Below are 25,500 nucleotides of genomic sequence, written 5' to 3'. Positions count from 1 at the left end.
ACCACCCAGGCACCCCTATTTTTAATTTTTTGAGGAATCTCTATTTTCCAGAGGGGAAGTCAGGTGCTTAACTGACTGAGCCACCCAGGTGCCCCTGATGTTTTTTTAATACTTGTTTTGTTGCTACAATGTGTTCTGCTTATTATTTTACTGATGTTATGACAAATTTTAAGTCCTGGGGTTAAATGCTATGTTGTATAATTTTTAGTATGTTATGTTCATTTGTTTAGATTTTGTTTAGGAAGGAAAGAGTTAAAAAACTCTACATTTTCTGTCATGTAATATGTGCATTTGTATGTTCAAAGGCCACCACCTTTGATGAAATCCTAAATATTCCTTCCTTGTAGGAAATATTTTTGGATGAGATGGCTTTTCAAGTCTGGAGAATAGCTATGTTGGAATTGTAGACTGTGAGACCATCTAGATCACAGGATATTAAAAATGAAAGGAGCCTTCAGTAGTGTCCAGTTATGCCGCATTATTTACAGGGGAGGAAACTGAGGTCCATAAAAAAGAATAACTCAGTCAAAGTCGAAGTGGGTTTGTGACCTTATAATTCATATTTTCTTCTAATCTACAGTGCTGTTCTATGAACCAAACTTGGACATCTGATCACTACATCCCACTACCCAGTAAGAACTGATAAAGTGAGTACCTTTTATATCACATTTATTTTACTGGTTGTTTGTTTGCTGGTTTCTTTGCTTGGCAGTTGTGATGTGCTTGGGTCTCATTCAATTTCCAAGTTACCAGGTGCGGCCGAAGATCATGGTATCTTTGTCCATGAGGGTCAGTTTCTCTTCTGGGTCAGAGGTGATGTCTGCCGAGTAACTTCTCTTTTTTTCAGTCAACCTAAGCTGTGCCCTAGATGTCATTGTCACATGAATGGAAATAAAAGAAATTTGGTTCACTAAGCAGGTGGCACTGCCTTCATGGTCCTATCCCAGGATATCTAACATGAAGGGAGGAGATCCACTTGTTGTATACCATCTTTCTATGCAGTGTTCATTCTTTGCTATCCTACATTGCTGCCCATGTGGTACTGAAGAGAAAGGAAGCTCCCTGCCTTAATTTCTGAACCAAATTGAGTTTTGACTGATGACAGAGGTTTTGTCAGTGTATGTGTTCTTTCAGAAAGATGTAATCTTATTGCCAAAATATTGGAAAGTTTTGTGTATTTTGCTGCTGTGGGGGATAAATATGGGATAAAGTATTTGAAAGGGGACTACTCAAGAAAATACACAGTTACTATACTTAGACATATGCAGATATGCCCACTTTTCTTCATCACCCATCACTCAGATTCTGTCTTAAAAGGAATTCCCAGTAAGTCATAGATCGGACCATATGGAGAGTGTGGCTAGCACTGTATATGCCACAGGTGAACATCTGAGACAGTCTTCTTCTCCATATGATATTAGGTGTCAGATGAAACTAGGGAGTAGGGAACTTAAAAAGGTTGAGAAAATGATCTGTCACTCAAGCAGTGCCTTTGAGGGCAGCATACTCAAGTACTTTATTGATGAAAATCATGACAATGGAGTCTGTTGTGGGCCTACTGTGTTTAACTCTTGAGTCTGAATTAAGCCCTCAGGGTAATGCAAGTTTCTGGAGCACTTTCCAGAAAGGAATAATGGGCCTCACATTTCTTAGTTTGTGTTTAAGCTCTCCTGCTTTTCTATCTCTTTATCTTATAATTGTTTCTCCATGATTTTCTCTATATGGAACCATCCACACCTGACATACTTTGGCTCTTTGTATTGTTCAAAGAGACCAAGAAGTCATGGCTTGGCCCTGCCCTCAGGCTTCCATTCTCTTACTCCTTGTCCCTTTTATTTTTTAATCTTTTTAAATGTTTATTTTTGAGAGAGAGAGAGAGAGGAGTGAGTGGGGAAATGGAAGAGAGGGAGACGCAGAATCTGAAGCAGGCTCCAGGCTCTGAGCTGTCAGCACAGAACTTGATACGGGGCTTGGACTCACGAACTGTGAGATCATGACCTGAGCCGAAGTTGGACACTTAGCCAACTGAGCCACCCAGGCACCCCAACTCCTTGTCCCTTGGGTTGGAGCATACCTGCTTGGTTTGGTGCTGCTCTCTCATGTTCGAGTGAGGACCCATGAGGTGTGGTTTCTTGACTATAGAAGGATGGGCAGGGGAGACCTCAGGGGAAAGGCCATGTGGGTGAAACCTGGCAGAAGCAGAAGAGAGACCTTCTTTTCTTGCTTGTAGGGTTAGGGTCCAGGGTAGCAAGCTGATTGATCAGAGAACTGTCTTCTTAGGTTGTGGGCCTGGGCCCTTGATGGCTGTTCTCCAGTGCTTCCCAAATTTAGGGTCATCCCAGAATCTGGAGGCCTGATGCTTTTGTACCCAATAAGAGAAGGTTGTGATTGTGAATATATGGCGGAGAGTGATCTCATCCATCCCTCCCCACTGCCCTGGTTTTCACTGTCCTGAAGGATTTTCTCATCACATTCCACCAGGAATGGGAATCACTAGTTGTGGGAGTTGCAATTCTCTGGTGATCATGTGGCCCACAGGGAATAGCCCTTGCTAGGTCTTAGGAGATGTAGTGTCATAGCTTATGAGAGCTTGTGTCCTCATCAGGAAAGTCAGGATAGTTCCTCATGCTTGCCTCAGAGGAATATTAAAATTAAGTAAAATCATAGGTCCAATGTGGTTTTTACCAAACAAAAGTGCTTCTCGTTATAAAAGTTTACAGTAATTACACTTAAAATGTATGTAAAGATGAGATTACCGGTCAGTTATTCCTTTCATGGTTTTAGCACTGATCAGTTTAAAGTATAATGATCTGTCTCTTATGGTTTTTATTTCACTAGAGCCAGCTGTCTGAGAAAGGATCAAATTTGGTTCAAACAGGGTCAGGGAGTTTGCTTTCATTTCCTGGTTCAGGAAGGACTGTATCTGAAATATTTCAAACTAACTTTTAAAAAAGTATCTCTGAAGTCCTCTGCAGAACATGATGCTGCCATCTTTCTTGACCACCCAGTCCTCTTGTTTCTTAGTTGTCATTATTGGAAAGTTATTCCTAATGTCTAAATTAAATCTCTGGTGTTGTAGCCTGATCTTTTTTTCCCTAGTCTTTTTTTGTTCTTTTCCGTTTTTTAAAAAATTTATTTTAATTTATTTTTAATGTTTTTTAAAAATGTTTATTTATTTGAGGGTGGAGGGGCAGAGAGAGGGAGATACAGAATCTGAAACCGGCTCCAGGCTCTGAGTAATCGATACAGAGCCCAATGAGGGGCTTGAACTCACAAACCACGAGATCATGACGTGAGCTGAAGTTGGATGCTTAATGAACTGAGCCAATCTGTTCTTTTCTGTTTTTTTTTTAATCAAGATAAGTGTAGTCTTTAATCCCCATCACCTGTTTCACCCATCCCCCCCCCCCCCCCCCCCCCCCCACTGCCCCTCTGGTAACCATCAGTATGTTCTCTATAGCTAAGAGTCTGATTCTTGGTTTGTCTTTTTCTTTCCTTTGCTTGTTTGTTGTTTCTTAAATTGCACATAGGAGTGAAATCGTATGGTATTTGTCTTTCTCTGAGTTATTTCACTTAACATTATACTTTCTAGCTCCATCCATGGTGTTGCAAATGGCAAGATTTCATTCTTTTTTATAGCTGAATAATATTCCACTGTATATATACACCATCTCTTCTTTATTCATTTGTCAGTGGACACTTGGACTGCTGCTATAGTTAGGCTATTGTAAATAATGTTGCAATAAATATAGGGATGCATGTAACCTTTGAATTAGTATTTTTCTATTTTTTAGGTAAATACCCAGTAGTGTTATCACTGGATCACATGGGACTTATATTTCTAACTTTTTGAGGAAATTCCATACTGTTTTCCACAGTGGCTGTACCAGTTTTCATTCCCACCAATAGTGCAAGAGGGTTCCCTTTTCTCCACATCCTTGCCTGTGGTTTCTTGTGTTGTTGATTTTAGCCATTCTGACGGGTGTGAGGTGATATCTCATTGTAGTTTTTTTTTTTTTTTTTAATTTTTTTTTTTTTCAACGTTTATTTATTTTTGGGACAGAGAGAGACAGAGCATGAACGGGGGAGGGGCAGAGAGAGAGGGAGACACAGAATCGGAAACAGGCTCCAGGCTCTGAGCCATCAGCCCAGAGCCCGACGTGGGGCTCGAACTCACGGACCGCGAGATCGTGACCTGGCTGAAGTCGGACGCTTAACCGACTGCTCCACCCAGGCGCCCCTCTCATTGTAGTTTTTAAAAAAATTAAAAAAAATTGTTTTTAAGAGAAAGAGACAGAGTGTGAGTGGGGGAGGGGTAGAGAGAGGGAGAAACAGAATCTGAAGCAGGCTCCTGAGCTATCACCATAGAGCCTGATGAGAGGCTTGAATTCGTGAACTGCTAGATCATGACCTGAGCTGAAGTCAGCCGATTAACAGACTGAGTCACCCAGGCACCCCTCATTGTAGTTTTGATTGACATTTCCCTGATGATGAGTGAGGTTGAGCGTCTTTTCATGTGTCTGTATGCCATCTGTATGTCTTCTTTGGAGAAATGTCTGTTCATGTCTTCTGCCCATTAAAAAAAATTTTTTTTTTAACATTTATTTATTTTTGAGAGACTGAGAGAGAGTGTGTGAGAGAGAGAGAGGGAGACACAGAATCCGAAGCAGGCTCCAAGCTCCGAGCTGTCAGCACAGAGCCGACAAGGGGCTTGAACCCACGAACCACGAGAGCATGACTTGAGCGGAAGTCAGCTGCTTAACTGACTGAGACACCCAGGTGCCCCTGCCCATTTTTAAATTGGATTATTTGTTTTTTGGTGTTGAGTTGTGTAAGTTCTTTATATATTTTAGATACTAATCCTTTATTGGATATATCATTTACAAATATCTTCTCCATTCCATAGCTTGCCTTTTAGTTTTATTATTTCCTTCACTGCAGAAACTTTTTTATTTTGATGTAGTCCCAATAATTTATTTTTGCTTTTATTTCTCTTGCCTTAGGAGACATATCTAGAAAACTGTTGCTATGCCCAGTGTCAGAGAAGTTACTGCCTTTGCTCTCTTCAAGGATTTTCATGGTTTCAAGTCTCATGTTTAGGTCTTTAATTCATTTTGAGTTTATTTTTGTGTAGGGTGAAAGAAAGTGGTCCAGTTTCAGTCTTCTGCATTGTAGCTGTCCAGTTTTCCTAACACCATTTGTTGAAGAGATTTTTTTTCCCATGTATATTCATTCCTCCTTTGTTGAAGATTAATTGCCCGTATAATTGTGGGTTTATTTCTGGGGCTTCTATTCTCTTTTATTGATATGTGTCTATTTTTGTGTCAGTACCATGCTATTTTGATTACTGCATCTTTGTAATATAACTTAAAAGTCTGGAATTGTGATGCTTTCAGCTTTTCTTTTTCCAGATTGCTTTGGCTAGTTGGAGTCTTTTGTGGTTCCATACACATTTTAGGATTGTTCTATTTCTGTGAAAAATGCTGTTGGCATTTTGATAGGCATTGCATTAAATGTGTAGATTGCTTGGGGTAGTATAGACATTTTAACAATATTCATTCTTCCAATACATTAGCATGGAATGTCTTTCCACTTTGTGTCATTTTGAATTTCTTTCATCAGTGTTTTATAGTTTTCAGAGTACAAGTCTTTTGCCTCTTTGGTTAAGTTTATTCCTAGATATTTTTGGTGCCATTGTAAATGGGATTTTCTTAATTTCTCTTTCTGCTGCTTCATTATGAGTATATAGGAATGCAACAGATTTCTGTACATTGATTTTATGTCCTGCGACTTCACTGAGCTATCAATTCTAGTTTTTTTGGTGGAGTCTTTAGGGTTCTTTCTGTATAGTATCATGTCATCTACAAATAATGAGAACTTTACTTCTTCCTTACCAATTTGGATGCCTTTTATTTCTTTATGTTGTGTAATTGCTGTGGCTAGGACTTCTGATACTATGTTGAATATCAGTGGTAAGAGTGGGTATTTTTATCTTGTTCTAGACCTTAAGGGAAAAGCTCTCAGTTTTATCACCATTAGGTTGATATTCCTGAAGGTTTTTCATATGAGGCCTTTATTATGTTGAGGTACGTTCCCTCTAGACCTGTTTTGCTGAGGGTTTTTTATCATGAATGGATGTATCGTTTGTGACATGCTTTTTATGCATCTGTCAAAATCATCATATGATTTTTATCCTTTCTTAATGATGTGACATATCATGTTGGTGGTTTTGTGAATATTGAAACAACCTTGCATGTTGGGAATAAATCCCACTTGATCATGGTGTGTGATTTTTTAAAATATAGTTTTGGATTCAGTTTGCTAATAATTTGAGGATTTTTACATCTATATTTGTGAGAGATGTTTGCATGTATTTTTCTTTTTTCATGGTATCTTTATCTGATTTTGGTATTAGGGTGATAATAGACTTCTTGGAATGAATTTGGAAGTTTTCCTTTGTCTTCTTTTTTTTTGGAATAGTTCGAGAATAGGTATTACATCTTCTTTAAATGGTTGGTAGAATTCACCCATGAAGCCATCTGTTCCTGGAATTTTGTTTTTTTGGGAGTTTTTTGATTACTGATTCAATTTCATTGCTGGTAATTTGTTCAAATTTTACATTTCTTCCTGCTTTAGTTTTGGTACATTATGTGTTTCTAGGAATTTATCCATTTCTTCTAAGTTGTCCAATTTCTTGGCATATAGGTTTTCATAATATTATAATTTTTGTATTTCTGTGGTGTTGGCTGTTATTTCTCCTCTTTCATTAGGGATTTTGTTTACTTGGGTCCTCTCTCTTTTTTTGATGAGTCTGGTTAGAAGTTTATCCATTTTGTTGATCTTTTCCAAGAATGAGCTCTTGGGTTTCATTGATCTGTTGTATTTTTTTTTTTTTTTTTTTTTTTTTAGTTTCTATTTCATTTATTTCTCCTCTGATCTTTATTATTTCTCTCCTTCTGCTGTTTTTAGGTTTTACTTGTTGTTCCTGTTCTAGCTCCTTTAGGTGTAAGGTTAGGTTGTTTATTTGTGATTTTTCTTGCTTCTTGAGGTAGACCTGTACTGCTGTAAACTTCCCTCTTTTGAACCACTTCTGCTGCATCCCAGAGGTTTTGGACTGTTGTGTATTCATTTTCATTTGTTTCTATTTACTTTTGCATTTATTCTTGATTTCTTGGTTAACTCATTCATTATTTAGTAGCATGTTGTTTAATGTACATGTTTTTGTAGTCCTTCCAGATTTTTTCTTGTGGTTTATTTCTAGTTTCTTAGCATTGTGATCAGAAAAGATGCATGGTATGACTTTGATCATTTTGAATTTGTTGAGACTTGTTTTGTGGCTTAATATGTGATGTGTTTTGGGGAATGTTCTGTATGAACTTGAAAAGAATGCATATTCTGCTGTTTTCAGAAGAAATGTTCTCAATATGTCTGTTAAATTTATCTGGTCCAGTGTGTCATTCAAGGCCACTGTTTTTTTTTGTTGCTGTTCTGTTTGGATGATCTGTCCATCAGTGTAAGTGGGGTGTTAAAGTCCCCTATTATTATTGTATTACTATTGATTATTTCCCTTTATGTTTGTTATTAACTGTTTTATGTATTTGGGTGTTTTCATGTGGGGTGCGTAAATATTATAATTGTATCTTCTTGTTAGGTTCTCCCCTTTTTATTATATAGTGTCTTTCTTTGTCTCATATTACAGTTTTTGTTTTAAAATCTAGTTTTTCCAGTGTAAGTATTTCTACCCAAGCTTTCTTTTCACTTCCATTTGTATAATAAATGTTTCTCCATCCCTTTATTTCAATCTGCAGGTGTCTTTTGGTCTGAAATGAGTCTCTTGTAGGTAGCATATCGATGGGTCTTGTTTTTTTTTTTTTTTTATCTACTCTGTCACCATATGTCTTTTGATTGGAGCCTTTAGTCTATTTACATTCAATGTAATTATTGAAGATATGTATTTGTGGCCATTTTGTTACTTGTTTTTTGGTTGTTTCTATAGATTTACTCTGATCCTTCTTCTCTTGCTTTTTTCATGGTTTGTTGACTTTCTTCAGTGATATACTTAGATTCCTTTCTCTTTATTCTTTGCTTACCTATTATTGGTTTTTGATTTGTGGTTACCAGTAGGTTTGTATATAACATCTTCTGCATATAGCAGTCTATATTAAATTGATTCTTGCTTAAGTTTGAAATCTTTCTAACTCTTCCCCACTGCCATGTTTTAGGTATATGTCATGTTTTACATTCTTTTTTTTTTTTTTTTTTAATGAATCCCTTGACTGATTTTTACAGAAATACATATTTCACTGCTTTTGTGTTTTTTACTTTTCATACTCTCACTTACGGTCTTTCTTTTCCACTCAAAGAGCCCCCTTTAATATTTATCATAGGGCTGGTTTAGTGGTCATGAACTCCTTTAGTTTTTGTTTGTCTGAGAAACTCTATCTCTCTTTCTATTCTGAATGATAGCCTTGCTGGATAGAATATTCTTGGCTGCAAATTTTTCCCTTCCAGCACTTTGAATAGATCATACCACTCCCTTCTGGCTTACAAGGTATCTGCTGAAAAATCTGCTGATAGCCTTATGGGGTTTTCCTTATATGTAACTGTCTTCTTTTGTCTTGTTGCTTATATTTTTTTCTTTATAACTACCTTTAACATTTAATTACTATTTGTTTTGGTGTGGACCTCTTTGGATTGAATATTTTGGGGGATCTCTGTGTTTCCTGGATCTGGATATCTGTTTCCTTCTCCAGATTAGGGAAATTTTCACCTGTTATTTAAAAAAAAAATTTCTGGGGCGCCTGAGTGGCGCAGTCGGTTAAGCGTCCGACTTCAGCCAGGTCACGATCTCGCGGTCCGTGAGTTCAAGCCCCGCGTCGGGCTCTGGGCTGATGGCTCAGAGCCTGGATCCTGTTTCCGATTCTGTGTCTCCCTCTCTCTCTGCCCCTCCCCCGTTCATGCTCTGTCTCTCTCTGTCCCCAAAATAAATAAACGTTGAAAAAAAAAAATTTCTGCCCTTTTTCTACCTTTTTCTCTAATCTCTAGATTAGAGATCCCTCTAATCTAAATGTTATATGCTTGTTGGAGTCTCTGAGTTCTCTGAGACTATTCTCATTTTGCATAACTTTCTTCTCCTATGCTCAACTAGGTTACTTTCCATTGCTCTGTCTTCCAGGTCATTAATTTGTTCCTCTTCTTCATCTAGTGTGCTATTCTCTCAATTTTTAATTTCATTTATTATGTTCTGGATCTCTGATTGGTTCTTTTTTTTTTTTTTTATCTCTGTGTTAAGGGTCTCACTGATGTTGTGTACTTTTTTCTCAAGTCCAGTGAGTATCTTCATGATCATTACTTTAAATTCTCTATCAGTCATATTACTTATATCTGTTTCCCCTAAGTCTCTTGCTGTGGTTTGGTCCTGTTCATTCATTTGGGACATGTTTCTCTGTCTCTTCCTTTTGTCTAACTCTGTGCCTGTTTCTGCGTGTTAGAGAAGTCAGCTACCTCTTGCTCTTAATAGTAGCCTTATGAAGAAGAGGTCCTGTAGAACTCTGCAGTGCAGTGTCCCCTGTTCCTCAGGGCCTGGAATTTCAGGGAATGTCTCTTATGTGTGTTGCATTTGCTCTGCTGTTAAGTCTTGGCCTCTTTTTACTTCAGTCTGGTTGTCTGCAGAGGCTCTCTTTGCCTACTATGGGCAATGTTTGGTCCCCAGCAGGGTGGTGGGGGGTAGGGTGCGTTTTAACATGTGTGGTGAAATGCTTGTGAAATGAGATCTGCCTTGTCGGTGGAACTGAGGTCCCTCAAAATGTGTAGGTTGGGAGATATTCTGTGCTGTTCTTCTGGGGAAGGGGGCCTGGAGCTACAGGACCAATGGGAGTGTGACTGGGAAGAGTGGATCTGCTGAAGTGAAGTAGGTGGGGGACTTGGTGCAAACAAATTAGGTAATGAGTATTGACCCATGCTGGTTCCTACAGGTGGCCGTTGTTTATGCTGGTGTATTGAGGAGGGAAATGGTGCCTGCCAGCTCTTTTGCTTCTGGAGGGGTCTCTCTGTTTTCTCTGTCTCTCCAGGCCATGCTCTGAGATGAGTAAATCACTCTCTCTCTTCTGCCCTGGCATTTTTCACACTGCGGTTCTATGCTGTATCTGCACAGGTTGTTGCTGTACTATGTTTTTAGGGACTCAGCTTCCTAATGCCCTCTGGGCTGTGCCAGACCTGAGTTGGCTGATTTTTAAAATTCCAGGCTTTAAGTCCCGCTGGTTGTAAGAACTCATGAAATTCAGCTCCTCTTGCTTTCAGAGGCAAATGTTATGGGGATTTGTCCTCCCCATTCTTCGGCTCTCTGGTGTGAAAGTCTGGTTTTTGCCCTTCTCTGCACTACCAGCTCTCTCCCCACCTGGATAGCCATGGTCTGTTTCACTCTCAAACCATGTTTTACCCTTCCTGCCTGCCCTGATGTGACCTCTTCTCTACCTTTAGTTGTGGAGTTTGTTTTGTCAGGCTTTGGATCACTTTCTGGTTATTTATGCTAACGTGAGTGTTATCTAGTTGTATCCATAGGATGAGGTGAGCTTAGAGTCCTCCTACTCTGCCGTCTTCCCAGCTGAGCAATCCTGGTATTTTTCTTTTGGAAAAGAAATTGACATCTCCCCATGTTAGGGCATTGGACTTTCAAACTTTTATTAATTTAATTTTCTTCTTCTAAGTCTTTCTTGTACCTCCATAATTTTTTATTCTTTTCTCATGACTCTATTTTCTTATCTGACATTCTTTTGATGTTCCCTTACTCCCTCAATTGAATGATGAGAATCTCCCCATTTCTCTTATGGTGAGGTCCAGGACTGATCCTGAGATTACAGGGATTTCTGATGGGGATGAGGATGGAGGAAGAACCCCTGGTTCTGTAGTTAACCATTAGTTGAGTGGTGGGGGGCCACTTCCTCTCCCCTTAGAAGAGATGTATATTGGAAATACAGGCATCTGAAAGTTCAAGGCTCAGAGCCAGCTATATTCCTAGCCATTATACCCATATCTGGGTGGATACCATTTCCATTGGGGATTATCAAAAGAGGGCTACTTACCCAGTCCCAAATGCAAATGACCTGGGTATCATGGAGCAGTTGCTCATCCCTGAGGTGGACACACAAAGGAGTCATTTTGTTATAAGGATCTAGAAATGTCTCCCTAAGGGCCCTGAGCCCTGCTCACATCCTTAGTTTGGAGTATAGCCAAAGAAGGAGAGGTTGGAACTTATGGGGAAACTAAAGACAGGCAGATGCAGATTATGGCACCAGCCATCCTGGTTGCTTGCACCAGACATATGGTCATTTGCAAAGCAGAGCAAATCATGGCCACCATGATTCTGTGTTTAAGCAGTGCTGGGCATTAGGAGTTAGCCAAATGTCTCAGTCCCTGGGCACTGCCACTAGAGCAGGTCCTTGATTTCTCACTTCTTATCTACTTTTTTTGTATGGAAAATGGATACAATGAGACTTTAATTCTCCTCATCTTATTCTGAGTCTCTCCTCCCTACCCCCCCCCCCCCCCACTCTCCCTCATCTTTTAGGAAAACTAACAACAGCAGCAGTTACATCCTAGGTCATCAGGTGGGTATTCCCAGAGTCCTGCAGTGACCTCTTTGAAAATCAGCCTTTCTTGGATAAAGGAGAGTATCCTTTAAGCTGAGGTAAACTTGGCACTTTTGACCTGTTGACCCTTAGGGATTGGCAGCCAAGAACTTTCCTCTATATCTCATGATGGATTCTGCCTGGCCCTATTTCCTTATCATTCTGGAATGGAGGTGATTGACCAGGCTTGGGGCAAGATCAGAACAATTCTTTCTGGACTTGTTATATTTAAAGATTCTCAAGAAGTTTCGGACTGTTAATGAGCTCTGTTTTGGGGAGGGTCTAGAAAAGCATAGTTTTAATTCTCAGAAAGACCCCTAGGCTAGTCAGAATCTCCTTTTGATTTGCTCCTCCCTGTGATTACTCCACCCATATTTGAAGTGATGGGACTTGTAAACCCCTGAAATAAATCTTACTTCATTCTGACGTCGGAGGATATTTCACTGGGCCCAGTTATTTATATCCTCGATACTCAAAGTCTGGTTCACGAGTCAGCAGTTTTGGCGTCATGTGGTACTCTCTTAGAAATACAGAATCTCAAGCCCACGCTAGACCTACAGAATAAGAATCTGCTTTTTTTTTTTTTTTTTTAATTTTTTTTTTAACGTTTTTATTTATTTTTGAGACAGAGAGAGACAGAGCATGAACGGGGGAGGGTCAGAGAGAGAGGGAGACACAGAATCGGAAGCAGGCTCCAGGCTCTGAGCCATCAGCCCAGAGCCCGCCGCGGGGATCGAACTCACAGACCGCGAGATCGTGACCTGAGCTGAAGTCGGACGCTTAACCGACTGAACCACCCAGGCGCCCCAAGAATCTGCTTTTTAACAAGGTATAGAGGTGATTTGTATACATGCAAAAGTTTGAAAAGCCCTGATTTATAAATTTCTTCTTGGATGGGTGAAGGATGGAACTCCAGATACAGCTTTTATGCTATAATTCTAGGCTTCTGGGTGTTTTGAATATTTTCCTGTAACACTAAAATTTTCACCTGGGCATAGGACTGTAGTTTAGAACTAAAATTTGACCACCATGAATAAGCATTCTGTTCTGATGTCCCCACTATTTAAGCCCTATGCCAGCCCTAGTAAGCCCATACAGCAGACTTCTATGCTTGCTGCCCCTCCTCTGCTGAAAAGAGGTAGGTCTCACTGAGGGTTGAGAGTATCCTCAGGTCCTCAGCAGTCATCCCACAGGAGAAAAGGATCCCTCTGTGCCCATCTCGGTAATTGGGCTGGACAGAGGAGAGACTAGCAGTGCTCCTGCAAGTTCAAGGAAAGTCCATGTTCACTTGGCTGAAGGGAGAAAAGAAAGGAGGATCTCGACTCCAGCTCTTACCCAGAGGAAAGATGAGACTTTGGGTTGAACTCCCTCTTGTTCCCTCCCACCACTCTTGGCTTATCCAAACCTTGAAATACTGCTTTTTTACCTCGAATCCGAGCATCTTCCTGCAGCTGAAAGATAATGAGAATTCGGAGAGAGTCAGAGACTTAGAGGCCATCCATCTCCTCTGAAACTTCAGTGTACCAGCTATACACTTACTTGGTCAAATGTAGGAATGTCTATGTGGAAAATAGGGGCTTTTAAGGATTGGAATTAAATTCTAAGTTTCCTGAAAGCAGAATTTTGTGTTGTTTTTATATCCCTCACACCAAACCACTTAACATAATGTCCTGCATACAGCATATGCTCAATAAATGTTTGTTGAATGATGAATAAATAAATAGGACAAGATGTGGTCTCTTTAGGGGTGGGAGACACACAATTCATTACTCTCTTTTACTTTTGTATGTTTTTTTTGCTCTCCCTTTTCTGGCCCCCTTTTACCCTCCTCTCTGCATCTCCAGTGGTTCTCTGAGGAGAACTATTAAATATCTATGAAGGACCTTAAAAAAATCCTTCTTACCCACCCTAGAGTGAACAGCTGCTGCTGATACACTTTGGGACCCCTGAGCAAACAGGAGCCTGGTAGATCATCTTTCTACCTAACGATGCTCTAAGCATGGGTCCTAAGGTTTGCCTAATCAAAAAGAAAGTACATTCTAATTCTACCTCTCTCTGCTATTTTTTGTTTGACATTCTTCTCTCAGTATTTAAGTATAAAAATTTTTCTTAATAAGTCTGTAAGTAAGGAGTATGTTTGCCTGTATCAGCCTGGGGGAATTTATGAAGACAGGGATTTATCTGGTGGATCCCATGAAGAAGCGCTAGAAGAGAGCTTCAGCATAGAGGACATCAGAGGGGACTTTTAACTTAATATATAAGCCTTGTGAGGATGGAAATCAACACACACAAGTCTCACTTATAGATAGGCTTCTCCTCTTACTAATTCAAGCGTTATCTGGAGGAGACTCAGGCCTAAGGGGACTAAAGTTCTGGGTAGGGTAGAGGCACCCTGACCCTAAGGCAAAACTTGGATGAAAATATCAAATTTCTTATCTCTACCTAGTGCTGCCTTTTACTTGCAGCCAGGTGGAGGCAAAGACTGCTGTAATTTTCCCTAGAGTAAGTCCTGGACATAACAGCAGGATACGATGACATAGCTTCCTGGGACCATAGAAGGGGCTCAGTTCTAAGGCGAAGATAGTGATTTAGAAGAGGTTTATTTTTAGTGCTTTCTCAATCAATTTATACATGACTTCTTGCCAACTAGAGAGAGCTACTGTTTCTGAGACCACTGGAAGCTCATATTATACTTAGATGCTAATTTTAATGAAACTGTGTCTTTATTCAGAGGAATAAAAGTTAAGAATCTGTGTAGAAGTTTCCCATTTGCTTTGGTTTTATAATATTAGTACCTGTCCTAAGTTATGTGTTTACCTATGTAAATAGTCTACTGATAGGTAATTGTGTAGACAGTGCCTATTGTTGTCCACTGTAACAGACAGAAAAAAAAAGGCGGGACAGCAGGCTTGGTAGGACCCAGATATATCACCACCTTGAGCAAGCTGGGGACAGTGCATGTTTGAGTATATTTTTAAAATATTTGATCAGTATTTGTATAGAAAAAGACTGAAATCTATGTGGAGGAAGAGCAGAGGAGGAGGAATGTTTCTGTTTAGCAGAGACATTTAGCTCTGACCTCTAATTTGCACTTCCCTACAGTGAATAGACATACTTGTCTAATAAGGAATTTACCACATCACTTGGGGACTCTTCCTAACTCAGTCACTTATCAGTGTTTCATATAATTACACAGAGTATTCTTGCTCAGAGAAGTTCTGGTAGATACAATTTTCTCTATTGTCATATTTCCACGAGGGGATTGTTAGGCATCTTCTTCCCTTAGCTTCCTGAACTGACAAGCCAGTGCTGCTCTTTAAAGGGAGAATTCACTAGATAAAGGACTGAAACTTAAACTTTGATCAGAGTCAACATCACAGTAGGGTATGGAAAACATGGGAGCAAGGGAAAAGTGATGTGGCCAGGGAATTTAGAAAATTGAAATTTAATCTCACCTCTTTTTGTATATCCCTAAAAGCCATTAGTACCTGAAAGAAGACACAAAACTTGTGAAAAAATTAATGTTATAGACTTCATTACAAAGGGATTATATATATAGAATCTTCCAGCTATTAGGCTGTAGGGTGTGAATGCCAAGAGACCATGGCTTCCTAGCTTTAGCAATAGATCCCATTGACTTCTCTACATATGTCTGGGCCACCATTTCTCCATATGGTAAATGGGTGAAATGCAGGAAGTTATTTAAAGAGGGCTGAGTTGTGAGAGGAATATAAGTGAAACCTATTATACTTTAATTGGTCATTGTTCTGAAGCTAAGCATAGCTGTTAAAGTCAACACATATTTGTATTGGAGGACAACACCAAATATTGGTGAAGATACAGAGCAGTCAGAACTCTCCTACATTGTTGGAAGGAGTGTAGAATTGTATATTCGCTTTGGAAAAAGCTTTGGCAGTTCTTGTAAAACTTACTATGTACCTACCCTCACACCTAGCCATGGATGGATAGAATGACTGTTAGAAATCTGAGTTGCCTCATTTTGGGAGAAGGATGAAGACTTTGAGATAGATAGTTATGTCTTGTTTGGTAGAAATATAGAGTTGTTTTTGTTGAAATTCAGGAGTTTCAACAGGTGTGTGCAGGTGCATATGGAAGCTGGATAGTCAGTGGGGTAGACTATGCCAGTTACCAGCTTACTACCTTTGTTCACTCTTTGTTTTATCATATCCTTTTTTATGTCATAGGTATCCAATTATGTATTGGTTCTCAACAGGATGGTTTTCTGAGGCTTTCATAAGCAACTCACTCTTCTAATACAATAATTATAAGAACATTAGTTATTCTATCCATTTTAAATTAAGAAGATTACTTTCTTCTGTAAAACTTACAGGAAGAGTCACTGTAAATCACAGAGAATAAAAAAGTTGATCACATTACTCATTTCATATAATATTGTTCATTGGGAGCTTGCAGAAGAGGCTAGCGAGACTTCTCATTTTTTGATAAAAAATCCAGAGTCATTAATTTAATTGTCTTTTCCTGCTTGGCTCGGTATGGGAAACATATAAGTTCAAAGTGATCAATTGTCCTCTAATTCCCATCTCTATCTAACAGTTTAAATGTGTATGCAACTAGAATGTCAAGATTTGGAAGCTGAAGTAGTTGATATTTTTGGGAAGTCCTGAGAAACTCCAGATAGTGTCTGTGTTCTTGAATTCACAATAGCTTGCTCTGGCTGCCTTGTGGGAATACTTAGCTTCTGCACTGATAGGCCATTGAAATATAAAGTGAAAGCTGGCATTTTCATGTTTGAGAATTGGCCACCTTGTTGTTTTCATATAGCTGGGAAACCAAGGACATTTCGTGAAAATGGAAAAGGCATCAGTTTTTATAGAATTAAAAGAAGGTACTTTCAAATTCATTAAATTCATGTCTATTGTAAAGCAGTTTCAGAAAGCAAGACTTAATAATGTAGATTCTGAGACTAACCACTCATCGCATTGCTTCAGTTAGAAGACTGAAGGCAACAAATTCAGATTGGTGACCTAATGGGCCTATTTTTGTTTTCAACTCATAGTTGTCAAATTCCAAAACACACTCTTAATTGGATTCAACAATTTCATTATTATAGAACATTTGATTTAACAAAGGAAGACATTTTTTGACTGGATTTCTTTAAATCAACTTAAATGGTTTTCCTGACCATTCTTTTCCTAACCACAAAAATGGCAATTCATGTTCCTATCCAAAGTATAGACTTATATTCGTTTACTTCTCAACACTTTAGAAGTCACCAACAAAAAGCGGGTCTGAGTCTCTCAAATCTAATAAAGAACAGGAAAGCTTCAGCATGGTTTTCTACTATTAGGCATTATTCCCATTTAAACTACTGTCAATAAATTTGGGAATGTGTAGGACAGTTTGGAGCATTAAAACATTTTTATTAGCAGCCTCTGATCCCACAGGATGAATCTGGCATTTGTGCTTCTCCAAAATCTTTATTAAAATACTCTAAAGAAATTCACAACAGCTAGAAATGCATTAGTAATAATGCAATTTCCTATTATAAATAATGCAGAGGAGAATGGCATCCCAAATATTGAAATTGTATTTGAATGACAATCTAATTTTAACGTCCTTTAATGTCTTGATATAGACCTACCAGCCATAGCCAATGGGAAAAAATAATCCTCCTCTGTGCTAATGACAAAACCCCAATCATGTTCCAGACAAGACCTTTAGAAGCAATGGGATCACTTGGCATGTTACTCTCTGAAACTCACTAGCAATTATAGGAAACTTAGTATTTTTTTAATGGACTTAATTTGGCATTCAAATGGATAAAACTAAATACTTCTATTCTTCAGGTTGATTCATTTATTTTTTGAGACGTTTATTTTGGAGCTAACTTATTCTGGAGGGGCCAAATCTTTCAGAAAACATTTTATGATATAGGAATCAAGGGCCACAGTCAAGTAGTTATTGGACAAGTTGAGTAGCTCCAAAGATAAAATAACTTTCTTTTGGATCATAAATGGAGTTAAGATCTTTAATTTTCCTAACAAAATGGTAACTTTGCCTTCTTCTCATCCGAGATTTAAAGTATATGGGTTTCTCAATACTTCCCCTAAGGTCCTTGCTCGTGGATGAGATTTAAATTATTCATTTTGCAGTCATTAAAAGGCTGGGATTATCTAATGGACAGGTGGATCTCTAGAAGAGTGCTGAAGTGCACAAACATGAGGAGTCTCTGAGAATTTAGGACTGGATGGGTAATAGAACAAGATGGAAGAGAGCATGGGAATCCTTCACTATCAATCAGTAATTACTCAAGGGGAAAGAAAGAAGTTTGCTCCTTTCTTAAGTCTTCTATCCCTTCTCCTGCCTCTCACAATGCTGTCGAAGATGACCCCTTTGTACTTACTTGGTCCCAGAGGGCTTCAGTTATTGTTAGCTGTATTTCCTGTTGAAATAAGAGACATATCTTGGGAATATTACCCTAATTCTCCCAGAATCAGAAGACACACCCTGAAACTGATAGAATACAAGACATTTTTTTGGAATTGAGATGGACACTTGAAGTCACCCTATTTTTCAGACATCCCAAAGTCTCCTTCAGCCCTACTGAGTCATTTTCAGGCCATATCTCCTATGTCATCTCTTGATCTATCTGGTGGGTGACAGGTATAAATAGTCTCGTATTTTTCCCTTATGAACATCCACATAGCCCCTGGAGTTATCTAGTGTAGTAGTAGCATTGAAGGTATTACCTAGTCTTGGTAGACAGTGATCCACCAGCTGGTCAAGAGCACTCTGAGCTATAATGCTCAAGTCCTCCAAGATATGGTCCTTACTAGGCAGCATTTCTGTCTCCTAGCTACAGTCCCTTCTTCTCCATTTTCCCCAGGAATGAGAAACCCGAAAGGAACCAGTCTATTTGGAAGTCTTACCTACCTTTGGTTGCATGGTATCATCAGTGGATTTTCTGGAAAGAATGATATAAATCTGATGAGGCACTGGGTAGGTGATATCAGCAAGAGGGCAGAAAAGGAGATTCCAGTCCGCATACTCACCACAGAAACATCAATTTTGACAACCATCATGAATGGGAAAACCTCTGTGGGAAACCAGGAGTCTAGTGGAGAGATTCCAGCACCTTGCAGGAGCAAAATATCCATAAGTAGATGCATTAAAGAGGTTAAGAAAAACAGTTTCACTTTACCTATGTCACCCTTTCCCAAGGGCAGCATAACTCAGTGTCAAAAGAAACACTCTTAGCCTGTGATTTCTCCCATGGGGAAAAGTGAGAGTGAAATGAGCAGTCTGATTCCCCAGCCTTGTGAGACGTTGCATAAGAGGCCAATTTCTGCTTCACCTCACCCAGGTCACTGAGGTTATTGGCACAGCTAAATAGTTTGGGGGAATCTGGGAACAAAGAAAAGGAGTGGACACTCACAGAGGCTACCACATGGATCTCAGAAACCAGCTGCAGATCCTACTAGCTGGTTTGTAGGCTCTACCAAGAGGACCACCCATGAACTCCATGGGACTCCTTATCTGCAGGTCCCCCTACCCCTGGAATTGGCTGGCAAATGCCCACAGTACTCTGCACACACCCCAAGATGGTGCACATAGGCCTTTGCAGATGGCAAGTGCAAGCATTGCACAGTATGTAGATGTCAGCAGCTGGCTCAATTATGTAGGAATGAGAGAAGACATACAATCTTGGAATGCACCAGGGCACCATCCTGGGGAAAATAAATAGGAGGCTCTCAGTACCCAGACTAGCTTTATGGGAAGAGAAGACAAAATCCTAAACCTTCCACAAGAGGGAACAAGAAGGTAATGGTAAGTGCATCCTTAAAAAAGGCCTGAGAGACACCCCCTCCCCCATTTTTAGCTGGGCTATTGGTGAAGGTCTTTCACTCTTGAAACCAGTCAGTAAAGATTGGCAGTGGGGACTGCTTCTTCAAATGCCAAGACAGCAATGGAAGAACTCAAGGAACATGAAGAATCAAGGAAGAGTGTTACTAAAAGAACAAAGCTCCAGTGGCAGGCACCAAAGAAATGGAAACATAGGAATTGTCTGAAAACTATTCAAAATAATCATATTAAAGAAGCTCAGTGAGCTACAAGAGATCACAGACAACTAGTGGAAATCAGGAAAGCAATACATAAACAAAAGGAAAAGTTCAACAAAGAGGTAAAACCATAAAAAAAAAAAAAAAGAACCAAACAATTTCTGGAGCTGAAGAATACAATGACTGCACTGAAGAATTCTATGGAGAACTTCAACAGCAGACTCAAGCAGGGGAACAAAAAGAAAAAAGAATGCAAAAGAGGGAAGAAACCTTGTGTAACTTATGGGATACCATCAAATGACACAATGACATTTTGAGAGAAGGAACGGAAAGAGAAAGGGGGCAGAAAGCTTATTTAACAATAATGCCAGAAAAATCCCCAAATTCAGGAAGGGAAATAAATATCCTGATTCAGGATGCTCAAAAATCTCAGAAAGGCTGAACATTGAAAGATCTTCACTGAGACATTATAATCAAATTGTCTAAAGTCAAAGACAGAATTTGGAAAGCAGCAAGAAAAAGTGAATTGCCACATACAAAGGAACTTCCAGAAGACTATTAGCAGACTTCATGGCAGACACCTTGCAGGCCAAAGGTTGTAGGATGAAATAGCCAAAGTATTTTTTTTTTTAAGTTTCTTTATTTATTTTGGGAGAGAGCAAGGGAGGGGCAGAGAGAGAGGGAGAGAGAGAATCCCAAGTAGGCCCTGCACTGTCAGCACAGAGCCTGAAGTGGGGCTCTATCTCACAAACCATGAGATCACAACCTGAGTTGAGATCAAGAGACCAATGCTTAACCAATTGAGCCACCCAGGCATCCCACACCAAAGTATCAAAAGAAAAAAACTGCTAACCAAGAATACTTTACCTGGCAAAGCTGTCCTTCAGAAATAAATGAGAGACAAAGACTTTCCCAGACAAACAAGCTAAGCAAGTTCCTCACCACTAGACTTGGTGTACAATAAATGTTAGGGGTACCTGGGTGGCTCAGTCGGTTAAGCGTCCGACTTTGGCTCAGGTCATGATTTCACAGTTTGTGGGTTCAAACCCCAAGTTGGGCTCTGTGCTGACAGCTCAGAGCCTAGAGCCTGCTTGGGATTCTGTGTCTCTTTCTCTCTCTGCCCCTCCCCTACTTGTGCTCTGTCTCTCAAAAATAAATAAATGTAAAAACAAAAATTAAAAAAAAATAAATGCTAAAGGGAGTTCTTCAAATTGAAATGAGAGGATGTTAAACAGTAGAATGAAAACATGAAAGTGTAAATCTTGCTGGAAAAGGTAAGTATATAGTCTAATTCAGAATACTTCAATACTGTAATGTTGGTGCTTAAATCATTTTTAATGCTAGTATAAACCTTAAAACCCGAGAGTATTAAGAATAACTCTAAACACAATAATTTGTTAATGGATGCACATTATGAAAAGATTTGAATATTGGGGTGCCTGGCTGGCTCAGTCAGTAGAGCATGCGGCTCTTTGTCTTCAGGTTGTGAGTTCGAGCCCCACGTGGGATGCACAGATTACTTAAAACAAAATCTTAAAAAAGATGTAAATATCAACAATAATATAAAACATAGGGGAGGAGTAAAATGTAGTTTTTGTATGCAATCAAATTTATCAGCTTGAAATGAACTTATACTATATAAGATGTTTTATGTAAACAACCTTGTAACCACAAAGAAGAAATCTCTAGTACATACACAAAAGATAAAGAGAAAGGAATCAAAGCATATCACTAGAAAAATTCAATTCATTCCCAGTCATTTCCTAGTTTTGTTGACGTAGTAATGGGGATTGTACACCTAGTTTATTTTCTTATTAATATAGAAGAGCCATTTTTGTTAAGTTTTTAAATGACATTTTATTGAAATTCCAAACTTTTTCTTTCACGATTCATCGTTCTTACAGGATATATGGAAGCAGAAAGGGCCTTTGGTTATTTGACAGTGAATATTAGTCCTATTAGTTTTAGGTTTGTTTACTTATGGGTCATTTTAGGCAACTTCTTTTTATTGAACTTTTTTCACGGAATTTGTTGACAGGTTTAGTAAAATTTTTTTTGTTGTTATGTATTGTAGGTGATTGTGCTTGCCATTATACTTATTGATTAGGCTAAAATGAACTTCTTCTAAAAATGAACATTCTTGTCTCCACTGAATGAATTACATTTTGTCTCTGTGTGTGTGTGTGTGTGTGTGTGTGTGTATTCATATATATTCCTGTTATAAATGTTACAATTTTATTTGCAATTTCTGAAAATATAATCCTAACTAAACAGCTTATTTTGTTCTAAAAGAAAGATTCAACAAATCACAAAGATAACAAGAGGAGAGAAGCAATGGAATTACAGTATGTTCCGGATACAACAAAATGGCAGTAGTAAATAATTATTGCTATGTAATGATCAATGGATAAGCACAAATTGATTAAATTATTTAATAAACAATGGCTAAATAAATTAAACAATATCCATCTATCTATCTACCTATCTATCTAAAGAGAGAGAGATAAAGGGAAAGACAAAGAGAAAGGAGGGCAACAAGGGAGAAAGAGGAGAGAGAAAAGATGCAGTCATGGTAGAATTTTAGCAATTTATTCTTGGAAGTTGGGGCTGAAGAAGATTGAGCCTCCATGAACCAGGCACTGAGGTGGGTGCTTTGATCCACATTTTTTATCCTCAAACAGGGCTGCTGTGTGGGGGAAGCATTTTACTTTGCAGCAAACTGAAGCTCTGTCATGCTAAGTAATAGTAATAAAAAAAGCTAATTCCCCTTCAGTCAGTTTGAATATATTCTTTGTTATGACTTCTCTAAGAGAGCATAAATTATGTCCTCATTGTTTTTTTTTAATTAATTAATTAATTAATTTATTTATTTTTGAGACAGAGATAGAGCATGAACGGGGGAGGGTCAGAGAGAGGGAGACACAGAATCTGAAACAGGCTCCAGGCTCTGAGATGTCAACACAGAGCCCGACGCGGGGCTCGAACTCACGGACTGCGAGATCATGACCTGAGCCAAAGTCGGCCGCTTAACCGACTGAGCCACCCAGGCGCCCCATGTCCTCCTTGTTTTATACTGAGTTATTGAAAGCCTAATTACACTGCAGTAGGAAGAATTTGGAGTTTGGAGAAAGAAGAGTTTGTCTGAATTCCAGCTTCATTGTGTTCTAGTTCTTGGACTTTTGTCAAATCTCTTTGTATAAATTTATTTCCGCATGTAAAAAAAGTAGGAGAAATGATCTTTACCTTACTGAGTTTGGGGTTAGATTATATAAAAGCCTTTGTAACTGTAAAGTTCATTTTAAATATTGTTATCACTATTTTTCAGTGTCTTGCTTGCTTCTACCGTCAGAACACCTATCTGTCAGCAGACATCTCTGGTGTGGTTTTTATGCTTTCTCATATAGAACTCGCAGAGACTCCGATATCTACCCACTATTTCTCCTCATAGTCCTGCAGCTGTCTTCAAGAGACTTCATACTCTTGGAACAGATTTTCATCTTCCTACAAGTTTCAGGCTTCTCAATTCCTCACTGGCTCTCAGACTTGAGGTCCAGTTGACCATTCTGAGCATTTTAGAGATAGGTAACTTGGAAACTTTGAAGACACTTTCTCTTTCTTCCTGACTTCCTACCAATTCTTAAGTCAAAACATCTGAATACTTCAAAAGCTCAAGCCAAGTCCTAATTCCTTTCTGAAGCTTTCTTGACCCATAAGTTCATAGCAAGCCTCCTTTTTTCTGACTTTATGGATAACATTGCCTGGGTCTCATACTCAGTTTCATACAGCAGATTCTGGCCCTCCTCTCTACCCTAGTCCAAGGGAAGCATGGTTCTGGATGGCTGGCCTTGATTTAAACTGTAGGTCACATAAGGACTTCTTAACAAACATTTACCCTGGGATAAATGTCCCTATGTTGTATACTCAACTAACTTCTAGAGGGATTTCAGATTGAAGCTAACCCTCTAAATTGAAATGACAAAGGTCTACTAATGTCTCTAACATTGAGGAGGTGGAGAAGAGAGGATACATGAAAGTCCCCCCCCTCCACTTCCTCTGTCAGGAAGTAAGTGTATCAGAAGGGGGATGGTAGAAGGTGACCCTAGTTTTTCTCCCACGCAGCATATCTAATCTAAAGACTTTTTACGATCATCATTACCCCCATTTACCTATTCTGCTGTATGGAGGTCCTTTGTTCTTGATCTTGGAAAGTATGCTGTGCCATTTGTCCTTGAACAGAAACCAGAGACTCTGGAGCTGAAGTTGGAGATAGCTCTAGGCCCTGGGGAGGCACAAATGATAGGGGGAGAGGGCAGGTGTATAGTGAGAAGAGAAGCACTTACCCACAAGGACAGAGGTCTCAGTAGTACACGAAGCATTTGTGTTTTGAATGTGTGTGTGTGTGTGTGCACGTGCACATAAGTGTAAAGAAAGATAAGGGTGAGAGGAAGGAAGTGTAGCCCCAGGTAAGTCTTTTTCAGTAAGTAAGAACAGAAAGTTCCAGTGAGAAGGTAGGTGAAAAAAAAAAAAAAAAAGAACCTGAGTAAAAAATAATAGCTGACTGAGATTGGGGCTAAGAAGCTGGCTAGAGTCCCCTTGAGGTGAAGGTGGACTTTAAAGCAAGGATAGGAAGTAGTGTGTAATGAACTGAAGATAGGAAAATTCCCTATCCCATTCTACCCCACAGTCAGAATCTTCATGGTCATCTAAGGGTAACACTGCAGGCTGGAAGTCTGGCAGCCCCAGCCTTCAAGTGCTTTGTGGAGGAAGAGGGAAACCTCATAGTTGATAGTGTCAAAAACACATGGGGTTGAAAGGCCAAAGCAGTGACCTAGACAAGAGTTAAACCCTCCTCTGAAAAGTTGCCTCCCCTTTTCCTGCTCTTATCCTCCCCTTTTCTAAACCCCAGTCAGAACTAGGCCAATTATGCCCAGAAAGTTACCCAGCTCCGCTGCCCAAGTCATACTTTGTCCCACCCCTTTCTCCCTGGATTTCTCCTCTTTGAACCCCATTTCACAACAATCCCATCTCATCTGCTCCCCATCTACCTTGCCCTTTTCAACTCTCTGTGACTTCAGCTGTGACATCATAGATCTGAGACAATTGGCTCTCCCGCCCCCCACCCCCTCAGCCCGGGTTCCATTCAGTCTAAATGATAATGATGAAAGAATGAGAAAATATAAAATTTGAGTTTTAATTTCTAGGATTTTTGGCTGCTTCATTGCCTTCCACCCATTGCATTAAACATCCAGTGCTTCTGAGAGACAGCAGGAAGGAGCTTAGCAGAATCCACCTTTAACTTTGAATTGCAAAACAGGGTCTGAAAAATTTGGCTTTCAATTTCTTTTTTTTTCTTTTTTTAATTTAATTTTTTTAAAAATTTACATCCAAACTAGTGAGCATATAGTGCAACAGTGATTTCAGCAGTAGATTCCTTAATGCCCCTTACCCATTTAGGCCATCCTCCCTCCCACAACCCCTCCAGTAACCCTCTGTTAGTTCTCCATATTTAAGAGTCTCCTATGTTTTATCCCCCTCTCTATTTTTTATATCTCTATTTTTATATTATTTTTGCTTCCCTTCCTTTATGTTCATCTGTTCTGTGTCTTAAAGTCCTCATGTGAGTAAAGTTATATGATATTTATCTTTTTCTGACTGACTAATTTTGCTTAGCGTAATACCCTCTAGTTCCATCACGTAGTTTCAAATGGCAAGATTTCATTCTTTTTGATTGCCAGGTAATACTCCACTGCATATATATACCACATCTTCTTTATCCATTCATCCATCGATGGACATTTGGACTCTTTCCATACTTTGGCTATTATTGATAG

At 39.2% G+C, this 25,500-nt stretch overlaps 1 protein-coding gene across 10 annotated transcripts; it reads right to left on the bottom strand.

Annotated features, from left to right (window-relative positions):
- Window positions 1-654: 654 nt before the first annotated feature.
- Window positions 655-24,756, bottom strand: CB4H12orf54 (chromosome B4 C12orf54 homolog). 10 transcript variants are annotated; one of them, XM_045464591.1, is made up of 9 exons: window positions 24,609-24,712; window positions 23,836-23,948; window positions 18,543-18,573; window positions 18,013-18,051; window positions 15,083-15,115; window positions 13,054-13,078; window positions 11,082-11,130; window positions 2,075-2,189; window positions 655-864 (listed from the first exon to the last, which is right to left on the bottom strand). In XM_045464591.1, the coding sequence occupies exons 2-9, from the start codon at window positions 23,889-23,891 to the stop codon at window positions 853-855; spliced, it is 360 nt and encodes a 119-aa protein (XP_045320547.1). In that variant the 5' UTR covers window positions 23,892-23,948; window positions 24,609-24,712; the 3' UTR covers window positions 655-852. The 10 variants fall into 10 exon arrangements, with proteins under 10 accessions (XP_045320547.1, XP_045320549.1, XP_045320556.1 ...); XM_045464593.1 differs by lacking the exon at window positions 24,609-24,712 and adding an exon at window positions 24,347-24,531; XM_045464600.1 differs by lacking the exon at window positions 24,609-24,712 and adding an exon at window positions 18,662-18,744 and having other exon boundaries at window positions 23,836-23,947.
- Window positions 24,757-25,500: the final 744 nt, after the last annotated feature.

Source organism: Leopardus geoffroyi, chromosome B4 (assembly GCF_018350155.1).
Source record: "Leopardus geoffroyi isolate Oge1 chromosome B4, O.geoffroyi_Oge1_pat1.0, whole genome shotgun sequence".
NCBI lineage: Eukaryota > Metazoa > Chordata > Mammalia > Carnivora > Felidae > Leopardus > Leopardus geoffroyi.
Note: the sequence above shows the minus strand (reverse complement) of the source record. Positions and strands in the feature narration are given on the sequence as shown.